This window comes from Coenobita brevimanus, chromosome 105 (genome assembly GCF_032717465.1).
Source record: "Coenobita brevimanus isolate Jiangsu-jjx chromosome 105, ASM3271746v2, whole genome shotgun sequence".
NCBI lineage: Eukaryota > Metazoa > Arthropoda > Malacostraca > Decapoda > Coenobitidae > Coenobita > Coenobita brevimanus.
This window is the reverse complement of record NC_137058.1, coordinates 24,751,593-24,764,874: the sequence shown is the minus strand read 5'-3', so window position 1 is coordinate 24,764,874 and position 13,282 is coordinate 24,751,593. Positions and strand designations below refer to the sequence as shown.

General features: G+C 41.7%; 1 protein-coding gene across 1 annotated transcript in view; it reads left to right on the top strand.

Moving 5' to 3' along the window:
• The window catches only part of LOC145416269 (MAM and LDL-receptor class A domain-containing protein 1-like), a 94,199-nt gene that overhangs the window by 38,425 nt on the left and 42,492 nt on the right, over window positions 1–13,282 (top strand). Inside the window, exons 36-52 of the mRNA XM_080285268.1 lie at window positions 106–438; window positions 1,249–1,474; window positions 2,617–2,728; window positions 3,559–3,747; window positions 4,756–4,984; window positions 5,340–5,572; window positions 5,732–5,842; window positions 6,099–6,189; window positions 7,433–7,529; window positions 7,857–7,995; window positions 8,645–8,847; window positions 9,203–9,361; window positions 9,673–9,823; window positions 10,080–10,305; window positions 11,496–11,630; window positions 11,783–11,971; window positions 12,930–13,172. Coding sequence (XP_080141394.1) covers window positions 106–438; window positions 1,249–1,474; window positions 2,617–2,728; window positions 3,559–3,747; window positions 4,756–4,984; window positions 5,340–5,572; window positions 5,732–5,842; window positions 6,099–6,189; window positions 7,433–7,529; window positions 7,857–7,995; window positions 8,645–8,847; window positions 9,203–9,361; window positions 9,673–9,823; window positions 10,080–10,305; window positions 11,496–11,630; window positions 11,783–11,971; window positions 12,930–13,172 — 3,066 coding nt within the window. The remainder of the gene's footprint in view (window positions 1–105; window positions 439–1,248; window positions 1,475–2,616; window positions 2,729–3,558; window positions 3,748–4,755; window positions 4,985–5,339; window positions 5,573–5,731; window positions 5,843–6,098; window positions 6,190–7,432; window positions 7,530–7,856; window positions 7,996–8,644; window positions 8,848–9,202; window positions 9,362–9,672; window positions 9,824–10,079; window positions 10,306–11,495; window positions 11,631–11,782; window positions 11,972–12,929; window positions 13,173–13,282) is intronic.

Genomic DNA, 13,282 nt, shown 5'->3' with positions numbered 1-13,282 from the left:
TCTTTTTAGGAGGAAACTAGTGCCAGGATGCTGCTGCTGCTGCTGATGATGATGATCATACTGTCGTCCATACCTGGTGATGATGATGATGATACTCTCTTCCAGGCCCGAGGTTGAATCTGTACATGGAGCATGGAGGTGCCGACCCAACAAAGCTGTTCTCAGCTCAGAATTCCCTAGATGGATGGCAGACAGTCCTGCTTCTTCTTGGCCGTGTTCCATCTACCTTCCACCTTTTCCTGGAGGCCATCAGCTCAGGGGTGTCCGATGAAGTAATAATAGCGGATGAAGTTGTTATGAAGAACTGTGAGGCCCCTACGCCTTGTGTTGACATACCGAGTGGCTACCTTGAGTGTGAGAATAAAGCATGTTACCCTCAAGATGCTAAATGTGACTTTACGGATGACTGCGGAGATTATACTGATGAAGGAACGTGTGGTAAGTGAAAAAACAGTACTGTAGTGTATTTGTTATGACCTGAGCAAGATTCCTAATCCCTTTCTGCTCAGTTAATGGCCAAGTGTAGTCCAGCTGGAGGGTTGATTTGACAAGTAACCAAGGGGACACATTTCCTCCTCATAGCTAGGGCTGGGAATGTCTGATAAGGTAATAATAGCAGATGAGGTTGTAATGAAAGACTGCTCAGCTCCCATGCCTTGTGCTGATGTATTAGTGGTTACCGTATGTGTGGAAATAGTGCAGGTTACCTGAAAGGAGCTAAATGTGACTGTACAGATGACAGCAGAGATTATGCTGACAAAGCAATGTGCAGGAAGTAAAAACCCATTTCTGTGTTTGTTTCCAGAGAGCCTTAGCTCCTTTCAGTTCAGTTGATAGCCATGTGTAGTCAGATTGGAGGGTTGATTTTACTAGTAACCAGGGAGATACATATCTACCTCATAATTACTATGGTAGCTTTCTTTTTTATCTTTAGTGGGGTGTGAATGAGTGTGTGACCTATTCACTTGGGCAGACTGTACTAACTCTCCTTATGCCTCACCCCATTGACAGGTGGAAAAGAGATCAGGATGATGATGATGATGATGACTTAGTATATTTGTGTCTATAAGTGTACTTGAATTTAATTACTAATGGATATTTTATACAGTATGTGTAACAGATGACTACTCACTATGATGCAGCATTGTGGAGGAGAATAGTCTGTGTGGGTGGATGCTCTGTGGTGGATGATGATGATGATGAGTCTCATGAGTAAAATATTAATGAATGCTGTATGAATTTTGCCAGATTACTACCCACTAAGATGTAGTTTTGAAGAGGAGGGTGATCTGTGTGGGTGGATGTTGTCTGGTGCCTTCACAAGAACACAAGCACGTTACAACGCCCAGCCGCCCTACCGAGACCACACCGTCAACATTGCCGACGGACACATGATGGTCCTAACAGCAGATTCATCAGCTTCATCCACCTTAACCAGTCCTGTTATTGATCCGTCACAATGGTGCCAGGTAAAGTATGGAGTTATTTAGATATTTTATTTGATTCTATAGTCAGTGGGTGAATCTGTTTGGCATGCACATGTAAAGAACATCTCTACAAACAAGATTGCAAGTAAAAGGTCAGCATGATGATGAAAGAAAATGCATTCTTTTTTAGTTAAACTGCTGTGCCCATTATCATTATGTGCTGGATTAAAAAATGCTGCTGCCCCTACTGTTCTCCTGTGCTGTGGACCACAGTACAGTACAGGTCAGACTTTCTGTACGATTGGGTTACATTCGTGGTAAAACCAATGAAATAACAATTGATCATATTTTGAATGTAGGCAGGGATTGTGGTCATTATATTAGCAAAGTTGGTCCATCCATCCATCCGTCATCCAATCCTATGTCACCCCATGAGGAGCTTAGGAGCCTGGGGCTAGGCAAGTTGGTCCTGACATTTAAGATGAGAGTCACCAGCCTCACTCATCCCTGAGTGGCATTACGTGAGCAGTAAACCCCAACTGTTCCTTGGATATAAACCTACACCGGCTCAATCCAATTGGAGCTCCTTAATTACCCATTAAACCACCAGGCGCCATAATTTGGTTATATGGTTACCATCCGGTGTAGTAAATGGTTTCCAGGTGTACAGGAAACTATTTGTCTTGTCACTCAGTGTAGAGGCACCCATAGACAGAATAAAGAGGAAAGAGTGAAGGAAAGAACGACAGAAGAGGGAGTGTAAAGTCACCCTTAAGCAGAAGGTTGAGGAAAAAATGAAGGAAAGAAGGACAGAAGAGGAAGGAAGGAAGAGAGGGAAGGGCAGACACCCAAAGCAGCACTATATCGAGTGAGTGAATGATTAGAACCCCCACCTACCACCAGTCATGTATAAAAAAATTATGCATTGTAGGGGATCGTAGTGATCATATAAGCAAAAATGGTGATCAAATATAGAAAAAACATGCTAAAATGTTAAGAACCTGTGAACAAACAATTGTATAAAGATTAATTGTATGACAAGAGTGATTTTGTGGGAGTGATCAAGTTCCATCAATTGAAAAATTGACTATATATATATATATATTTTTTTTTTTTTTTTTTTTTTTCAGGTGAGACTGTACCACGCAGTGTCCGGCAAGCCATCGACAACACTGAGTATCATTTTTAGGGAGTACCCAAGCCAGACTATCTTGGGCCAATCTGACACTGAGGCAAAGGCGCAGGAGGCCTTTTACTGGGAGCGCTTCACCTCGAACATCAATGCATCTGTGCGGTTTTATGTGAGTACCAGTGTTGTTGGTTAGCTCTCTCACTGTTGTGTTTTATTCTCTCCTTGCCTTACCTCACCCCATTTATAGGTGAGGAAAGGAAATTGGGATGCAGTGCTGGTGGTGATGGTGATGATGATGATGATGATGATGATCTACTGTCTGGCTCGTTTTGCTGGGTCTACTCTTGACGGTGTTCCTACAGTGTTCTTTCTGTTGTGCTGTCTCTTTCTCTGTTTTCAGGACCATCTCACTCTGTCCTTCAGTGGGAAAAAAGAGGTTAGGATAATGCTGATGATGATTAGTAGTGCCTTACTTACTGCTTATTTTATGTTGCCATATTTAGCAACGTTGGGTCTGGTTAGTACTTGGATGGGTGACCGCCTGGGAACACCAGATGCTGCTGGCATAACGTTCTCCCTACGTGTCAAGTGGGGTTGGTGGAGGATTAGTGCCTCTCCCTGTAAAACAATTAACTCTGAGCCCTTGGCCACCCCGTTTGGGATACATGGCGTCTGGCAATGAATGAATGATGAATATTTTTATACACTGTGCAATAATCACACCGATGATGATAAATACGATAATGATTAGTTTTTTTTTACTTGTTATTTTATATTTTGTCTACAGGTTGAAATACTGTATTGGAAAACTTAAGGGGTGTGGATCATTGGCTGGAACTGATGTATTGACCCTTTTTACGTCAGTTTTGATATTTTTATGGATTTACAGTAACATTCAGAGGTTCAGAACACGTATTAATTTATTTTTTATTTTATTTTTTGTATTTATCAGTTTTTTATTTATTTATATTTTTATTTATTTTTATTTTTTTGCCACAGGTTGAGATCATTGGAAAAATTGAAGAATATGGCTCAGTGTGCGTAGACGACATCTCACTGACCCCCGAGTGTAAAGTTGACCTTGGTTACCTCACCCCACCCCCCATCAGCACCACCGAGGAGCCCTGTGATGGTGCCTACCCTTGCCTAAACTCTGACCAGACTTACTCATGCATACCTTTTGATTTGGTAAGTCCATATGTAAGAGTCAGGATTCCAGGGACTTGAATGGTGAGTGAATGAGTGGGTGGCCCTAACCTGGACCAAATTTACACAGGCATGCTTATTGATTCAGTAAGTCCATATGTAAGATTGCTGTGAGACAGAGACAGGATTCAGTAAGTCATTATGTAAGATAGCTGTGAGGTAGAGTCAGGATCCTGGCGGGTTTGAGTGTTGAGTGGAAGGGTGTGTGGCCTGTTTAACTAGGCTTACTGTTAATTGGTTCTCCCTCTGTTAATTGGTTCTTCCTCTGCTGTCTCTCCTCTTCCCTTGCTTCTTGGAGCCTGCCTCACCCCATCCTTAGGTGGGAAGAACTGGTCAGGATCCAACCTATTTATCATCCAAGGTTTGTTATGTCATATTCTAAGTAGCTTTGGAGACTTCTTAAGGCATTATCTTTAGCCATTTATGCTGCGTGTTTACACCTCACTGTCCTCTTGTATGTTGTTGATCTACTGTTGAATTGAAATTATATAAATAACAAAGAAGAACATGTATTCATTTCATTTCATTTATTAAGGCTCTAACCTGCATGTATCAACCTTGGTTGCCAGTGGTGGATTTCCTTGTTGCACAGTCTCTAGCAGTTTCTCTGTTTAGTTCCTTATCTCTGAGATCACACTCTGTGATTTAATCCCAAGTCTTTTTCAGTCTGTAATATGGAAAATAAATAACTAAGGAGGAGGTGCTAGGAACCCACCTATGTAAATTAAAATACAGATATTGAAATTATTTAAATAGCTTACAAGAGAATGTCAGGGTATAATATGCAGAATAAGTTGCTAAGGGAAAGGTGCTATCAAGCCTCTTATGCCACTTAATATACAGCCTTAAATCCAAACTTCATCATTCAAGGTTTCTCTTTTTCATCCGAGCATTTTTTAGTTTTTGTTTCATTCTAAGTTTGTGATATCACTTCTTCATACAAGATATCTTATTCCTCTTTTTCATATTTATTTTTTTTCTCCATTTAAGGTGTGTGACTTCAACCAAGACTGCCCACAAGGTGAAGATGAGAAGTTATGTGGCACAACAGACTTTGAGAATGACTCAGGAGGATGGGAGGATGCCAGTGACTCCACCTACAGCTGGTCGCGAATCAAGGCCTCTGATTCACAGTACCCCGACTGCACAGCACCTGATACAGACCACACCAACTCCTCAGGGGACGGCTACTACATGTGGGCACCAGCTAAATTGTCAGGTACATTTAAATACTGTACTCTGCTTAGGGGAGAATTGTGGTGCTGATGTGGATGTGCTGGAAGGAATTGGGAGTAGTATCCTGGTTTGGCCTTATGCTGAGAGTGGGAAATAAGAGACTGACTAGGAGAGTGTGCAGCACAGACTACACTAACTCTTAAGGGGGATACCACATGTGAGCACCATCTGGGTTGTCAGATACGATTAAATACTGTATATTAAGGGGATAATTCCTTTTCATTTATTAAAGAGAAAGTTGTGTAATGATTATGATAATGGTAATGATGATGGCAACAATGATGATGATGATGATAGACATAATACCAAAAAGTTATCTCAAATCCCGTGCTTCACAGGTGTACCGGAATCGACCGCCATAATGATCTCTCCAGTCGTGGGTCCACCTGGTCTTGGTTGTACGGTCACGTTGTGGTATTTCTGCACGGGTGACGAGCCAACACTGAGGGTCATCGCACAGACAGACGACACCACCAGACAGGAGTTGGCCTCGGACGGATTCTCCTGTTACTTTACTAGTGACTGGCTGTATGCATCCCTTTTCATTGGGGAGCATAATTCACGTATAACGGTGAGTAATGTATTCACTCATTTTCTTTTGTAATTGTAAAGCTTATGTTATTTGCTGAATTGTTTTCCTCTTCAAAAGAACTTTATTTTGCTTCTCTGATGATGACTGGCTGTTTATCATAATGTGTTAGGTATAAATTTTTTCTCTTTGCCCACACAGGTTGAGGTGATGAGTACAAAATACTTTGCCTCGTGGATGGTGACACAGTACGATATTGCTATTGATGACGTTGCGTTTGAATTGTGTTCCCCGAATGAAACTCCAACATCGGTAAGTAGGGAGTGATACAGTACCGCCTCTCAACTCCAAACATCTGATATCCAAACACCTCCACTCTCAAAGATATTTTTCCATGTAATAAGAGCGGGTTAATGTCACCTTTCCTCACACAGTCACCAGGAATGCTCTTGACATTTCTTCCGTTTTTGTGCTTTCTTTATATTTATTTTCTGGATCCTCCCTCACCCCATTGGTAGCTGGGAAATGATAAAGATAGTGCTGATGTGATGATGCTTTGCTTCAACAGGAGGACATTCGCTGCACCTTCTCTGAGCCTTGCCATCTGTATCAGAGCCACAATGATGATAGTGACTTTGTTTATTGGAACGAGGATGCAAGTGAGTATACTATATTTAACCAATTTATTTTTACTTGCATCTGTCTATCTGTCTGTTTATCTATCTTTTGCCAGACACCTTAATCCCATAAGCCATAAACTAATAGCCTCCACATCACCTTATCCTCCACCATTTGCCTGCCCTCCCTCCAATTCTTACCCCTCTATCTCGTATGTCTCTCCACTCCAATCCACCATCTCATCCTTGGTCTTTTCCCTCCACCTCACTTACATACACTCTTCTAGTTAGTCTCTCATTCTCCATCCTCCTCCACGTGACTGAAATATACAGTAGGTAAAAGCATGGTCCATATATATAACACTCCTCTTCCACTCCACCCAAAGATTTCTTGTGTGTTGTTGGTACGGCTTAGGCAATGTTGTAAGTTTCTGTCCTGCATTATTTATTCACTACCTACTCCCACAGTCACTCCCATGCCCACACCAGCAGACTGAGTTTTCAATATCTACCTTGCATCATTTATTCATTTCCTTCTCCCATTGCCGCACCCACACCCACACGAGCTGACTGAGTTACCATCGCCTACCTTGCATCATTTATTCATTCCCTTCTCCCATTGCCGCACCCACACCCACACGAGCAGACTGAGTTACCATCTCCTACCTTGCATCATTTATTCATTTCCTTCTCCCATCGCCGCAGCCACACCCACACCAGCAGACTGAGTTACCGTCGCCTACCTTGCATCATTTATTCATTTCCTTCTCCCATTGCCGCACCCACACCCACACGAGCAGACTGAGTTACCATCGCCTACCTTGCATCATTTATTCACTTCCTACTCCCACTACCACACCTAAGCCCACATCAGACTGAGCCAAAAACACATAGAATACTGCCATATGAGTTTATAGTGGGGACCTGTTTTTGGTCCACCTGGTATAATTCAATTCTCTTGTACTTTTGGTTTATGTTCTGTTTATATTGCTTTTACTAATTAGAGCTCTCCTTCTATCAAGTTTTTTCTTCTCTCTAAACTCTACCTTACTCTATCCTTAGATGGGAAAAGAGATCTGGATGATGTTGATGATGATGAAGCTTAAAAAAAAAAAAAAAAAAATCATGTAACCTAAAATAAAAACTATTTTTTATGTCAAAATGCCATATTGCACATGACTGTTCTGTGGGTAATGCAGAGAGAAGTTAACTATAATAACAACAGGCTACCCTTGATATAGTAAGTACTACAGGTAATGATGGTTGCCAATATTGTGTTCCACAGACGCCTATTTAATCACCAAGGGAGCGGCGGAGAACACAACCGCCATATTGGAGACTCTCCCTCGCTCGCCTTCAATTGGGTTCTGCGTGTCATTCCGGTGAGTCGGAGTGCGTTGTAAACAGTCCATTTATATTCTGTTGCCTCTCACTTTGGTGCTAGAGAGGGATGCCTTCATGTGGTGATTAGTGGTTAGGTAAGTGTCCTTCCTCTCCCCCAGAAGGAGGATGGTGGACTGCAGATGAAGGGCTGCTTCCACCTGCAGTCTTGTAGGTTCACATCCAGATGATGGTTATGATAATGGTAGTGATGAGGATGATTGTGGTAATGGTGATGGTATTGATGATGATTATTTTGATGATGATTGCAGTGGTGAGGTCAGTGAGGACTGATAATGATGATGATGATTTACCTTTCCGCTCCACAGGTACTTCATTGACGGTCGTGCCAGCATTCATGTGATGATAAGCCATGAAGACCAGAATGAGACCGTGTGGGTGATGAGCGGAAACTATCTCGACTGGCGTACTCAACATCTCAACCTTTTCAGCGCCACAGTATATCAGGTATATTTATAGATTCAGGATTCCATTGGCTTGATTGGCAAGTGAATGAGTGCAGCCCATTACACTGGTCATGCTGTTCTTTAAGTCATAGGATTCCAGGGTCCTGAATGGCAAGTGAATGAGTGTGTGGCCCATTTCATTTGGCATGTCACTGATTAATTCTTCCACTATCATATTTTTTTCTTGTTTTCTGCACCATACCTCACCCCATATGTGGATGGGAAAAAGAGGCCGAATGAAGATGGTGAAGAATGTTGTTGGATTGTATCACAACCCATCTTTAAGTGGGAAAAATGGTTATGATGATGTTGATGACAGTGACGATGATAACGATGATGGTTAGCAGTACAGTAGTAGTAATAGTATTGTTATTATCAACTCTCATCTCAAAGGTCAGGACCAACTTGCCTAGCCCCGGGCTCCTACGCTCCTCATGGGGCAACGTAGGATTGGATGATGGATGGAAGGATGGATTATTATCATGCCCTGTCTAAGATATGAATAAAAATGTGTGTGTGGATGAGTAAATTGGGAGTGTGTCGTCCTGTCTCGGCTACCTCACCTTCTTTGGGGGAAGCAACATAGGTAAATAGATAGATAGATTATTATTACTATTAATGTTTTCATCATCATCATTTTTTTCCTCCAGATACTGTTTATTGTCCGAACGGCTGGAACAGAGGCCAAAGTGCGGCTGGACGACATAGACATCATAGAAGGCCTGTGTCCTCCCAGCCTATCCTGCAGCTTTGATGATGAGACAGAGACCTGCCGGTGGGAGACTGACTTTGCTTTTGGTGCAACCTTACCCTGGATACTTGGCAAGGGATCGGAAAATGTCTCTGCACCTACGTGAGTTTTAGCAAGCCAGCAGGTTTATGACTTTGTGGTGTACAGTGAATGAGAGACTGACTAGAAGAGTTGGTGGGGGTTGGGGATATTTGTCAGGTTAAAGTAAAATGCACAATAGCATTTTTGTTTTGTTTTTTAAGTACTGTTCAGTATATTTGTCATGTTAGAGTAAACACACTATTTTATATAATGTTTTTTATTTATGTATTTATTTTTTTAATATTTGTCAGGTTAGAATAAGTATGCTATAGCAGTTTTTTTTTTTTTTTTTTTATGTTCTTCCGTATCATCTGGTGTTTTTGTCAGGTTAGGGTAAATGCACTACAGCAGAGTGTTTTTATTTGTCATTTTCCAGTTCCGACCACTCCTGGGGGACTCCATTTGGCCATTTTGAATACCTGTCCTTGAGTGTGGATCAGGATGGTGAGTTTGCCCTGTTGAGGAGCCAGGAGATTAACACCACCAGTCCCGATGGCGATTGCTTCCAGTTCTGGTTCTACCTTTACTCGTCCAAGTAAGTGTGTGCTTATTATGGTATCAGTCTGGCTGCTGTATATCTGTCTATCTGTCTGTCTCTATCAGTAATCAGTCTGTATACAATATCTGTCTACCTGTCTGTCTGTCTGTGTGCCTTTTCTTTCTTTCTTTCTGTCTGTCTGTCTGTCTGTCTGTCTGTCTGTCTGTCTCCATATCCTGACAGCTTATTTCAAGAAGGGATGTCCACAAACAAATCTCTTCCATGTCACCCTGTCCTCCACTATTAGGCACCCCTCCCTCTAATTTACTGGGCAATTAACAAAATTACCCTATTGTCTCATTTTCCAGCCCCAGTGAAGATGTGGGAGAACTCGGTGTTCACTTGGTGCAAAATAACACTCTCAGCGATCGCATCTGGGAGCACACCTACAATGGACGCGATGGCTGGCAGTACGGCGAGACATCTCTGCCTGTACTGAAGGACCAACAGACTTATTATGTGAGTTTGTGTTGGTTAGTTCTCTCTTTATTGTGTTTTCCTCTTTCCCTTTAGATTACGATAATTTGTTTCCGTTCATAATGTTTTTCTCTTTCTTTCCTTGCTTTCTGGGCCCTCGTCCTCCTTTTGTCATGTCTATTCTTTCTCACCATATCCCAAGCATGATGTTGATGATGATGATTATGATAAATAATCATGATGATTGATGATAATGATAATGTTAATGATAGAAATAATGATGATTTTCTTTACTCAGGTGATGCTGGAGGGTCTGAGGAAGGGCGGGACACAGGGATACATGGCCTGGGATGACCTAAGCGCCCGACGCGGCTTTTGTGACCTGCCTGGGTACTGCGACTTTGAGGGGGGGCTCTGCGGGTGGAGTATTAACGTGGATGACGATGGAAACAGCTGGGTGTGGCTGAAAGCAGAGCACGCCAGCAATCAAGTGTATGTTGACCACACTACACAGTCTGGCAGTGGTAAGTTATCATTATTATCATTTTTACGATTATTAGTAGCATCTTCATTACTATTTTAATTATTATCATCATTATTGTCATCGTCAACATCAGCATCAGCATCAGACTGCCCAAGGATGAAGAAGTGACCAATAAAACTTACTTCAACCCTCTACACAGACTGGCAGTGGTAAGTTATCATTATTATTAGCATTATTATCATCATCATTATTATAATTATGAAAGCTGAAGAGGTCTATAATGTGTATTTCAATCATACTAGACAGATTAGGAGTGGTAAGTTACCATTATTATTGCCATCATTACTATTATTATTTCATCATCATTATTATCATCACCTTCACCATCACCATCATCATCATCAACATCATCATCATCATCATAATCATCATTATCCAGACCTCCCTTCCCAGCATAGAGGGAGATGAAGTACGGTCCTGAGAGCCAGAATGAAGCTGATGGAATGAGACACAGGCCAAAGTTTGCCCAGTTGAATGAGCCACACTCCCATTCACTAACCATTCAAGACCCTGGAATCCTGGTTCCACCTGATAAGAAAAGAAAAATCTAACAGAAAATTTGTCTCAGCTTGGGCTTTGACTGTATGTACCTGTAGCTGAATATGTCCTGCCTGAGAGTGCATGGTTTGTTATAAAGTTTGTGGCCATGCTTTACTCTCATTGTATTACCTGCCAGGGACAGCAGTAGCCACCCATCCACTTCCTCTCACCATTTCTTCATGAATATACTTTGATCACTGTAACTTGGTGTCAAATTGCCATCTTTCCATTCAGTGCTGAGTTGAAATGAGATCAACACTAGAATATGGTGCTTTGCCCTTTTACACTAGCTTAGTCTAGAATTGCTGTCTCTCCAGCTGGAATACTGAAATTTAGCAGTGCATGAACACTTGGATATGATGCTAGTCATGAAGAAATGCTATGAGAAGGTTGTAGAGCCATAGTGCTGTCTTTATCTGCCACTAAGCTATGTGAAATAAGAAACAAAAGGAAAAAAATTTGGGCCAAGTTAGAGCAAAGAGAGTAAATCATGAGAGACTGTTATGAAAAGGAGATAAAGCCATAAGAGTTTCTTGTTCTGGCCCTGAGATAAGTTCAATAAGGTGCACAGTGACAAAAATCAAGTTGAGGTGATATGACTATACCACTCCCAATCTTCCCTGATCACAGGGCACTACATGACATTTGATCGATCCCGCTGTGTGGGTGACCAGTCTTGCTGGAGCGAACTTCGAAGCAGCGACCTCTCTCCACAGGACTCCACATACTGCTTTACTTTCTACATGAACTCATATAAGAATAAAGGTACGGTCTAATTATCTAGCTAACCAAGACCAACACATGCAAGCATGTTGGAGTCCTTAGAAATAAAAAACAAAAATTATTTGATATGCAGCACAGTGCAATTGTTTTTTTTGAGTTAACACAATTAATAAACTTCTATATTCTTTTTCCAGAGCAAATAAATACCCTGACCTTCAATTTCATCAATGTTGAAGACAATTTTATTGTGGACGAGTTCATCTTTAAAGTTGAAGATGACTACGTGTGGATCAATCAAGAGCTACAAATAGAAGGTGTTGACCATGTGTTCCAGATTCGACTGAGAGCTGAGATGTCACTGTCAGAAGATAATCCATTGGAAGGTACTGTATGTGGCTGGAAGTCAACCCTTAAATGGTTAGGAATGCTCTGGTTGTAGGCCAGTTGAATTTTTATGGCTAAGAGTGATTTAGCAAGAAATACCAAACGTGTCCACACCCTCATGTGTGGAACATAATCTGAGAGAGCAAGATTATAGATGTTTTTAGGCTTTGGGGGTTTATTTATTTCCTGTTTTTTCTAGGCAGGTACCACAGGAGGGCAATATTCATGGTGGTTTTGATAATAAATAATATGCCATGATTGGCATAATAGCTGAGGAAGAACAGAGTTTTGGTGCTCTTCAAGCAGAGACATGTTACAAGCCATATGGGGCAAGCATTATATCGACCAAATATCAGCTGCAGTATAGTATTCTTGATCCCCAGTAACCCTCTCATACTCAGGACAACTCATATTCTATGCCACCTATCACCATATGATTTTATGCAGTAGAGAGTGAGTTATTATTTACACTCTTATTGAAGTTAAAATCAAGCTGAACACATACTGCATTGATTTGTGGATTGCTTTTGAAAAATTGCGTGCCTTCTCTTTGTAATATATGTAGTTGGAACTAAGAACTGGGTGCCTGATGGTGTAATGGGTTAAGCCACTCTAAATACATGTATAGCCTGTAATGATTTAGTCCCAGGGGTTGTTGAAATTTATTGGTCACTAATGCTGCTCAGGGATGAGTCACTGGTTCCTTCACCTTAAATGTCAGGACTGAACAGGCTAGCCCTGGGTCTCTGTGCTTGTGATGAGACAGCAGAGGATTGAATGATGGATTATGAATAGATGAAGGTATGGCTAGATGAATGGATAGGTGGATGGATGATTGATGAACAGATGAATGGATGATGATTGTATGAATGAGTGGATGGTAGGTTGGATGAAAGGATGGATAGATAATAGATAGATAGATAAATAGATATTCATCCCTTTCATGTTTATGTACAGCTTTTACTGCTGTGGATGACTTAATGCTGCAACCTGGACAGTGCAGCTCCAGTGGCACAACAGCCGTACCTCCGACCGGCACCCCTATCCCTGATGCACAGCTGACATGCAACTTTGAAGATAGAACCATGTGTGGCTGGGCTCAGGACCTTGGCGATACCCTGGATTGGTCCTTGAGCACAGGGTACGGTGTTGGATCAGAACTAGGACCCATGACGGACCACACCACACATCTGTCAACAGGTACATGGTGGTTTTCTAAATTCTGTGTCTGTTTATCATTCCGTCAATCTGTCTATATGTCTAGCTACACCTTAGTACCCCAGATTGGTTCATGAGCATTGGGTATGGTG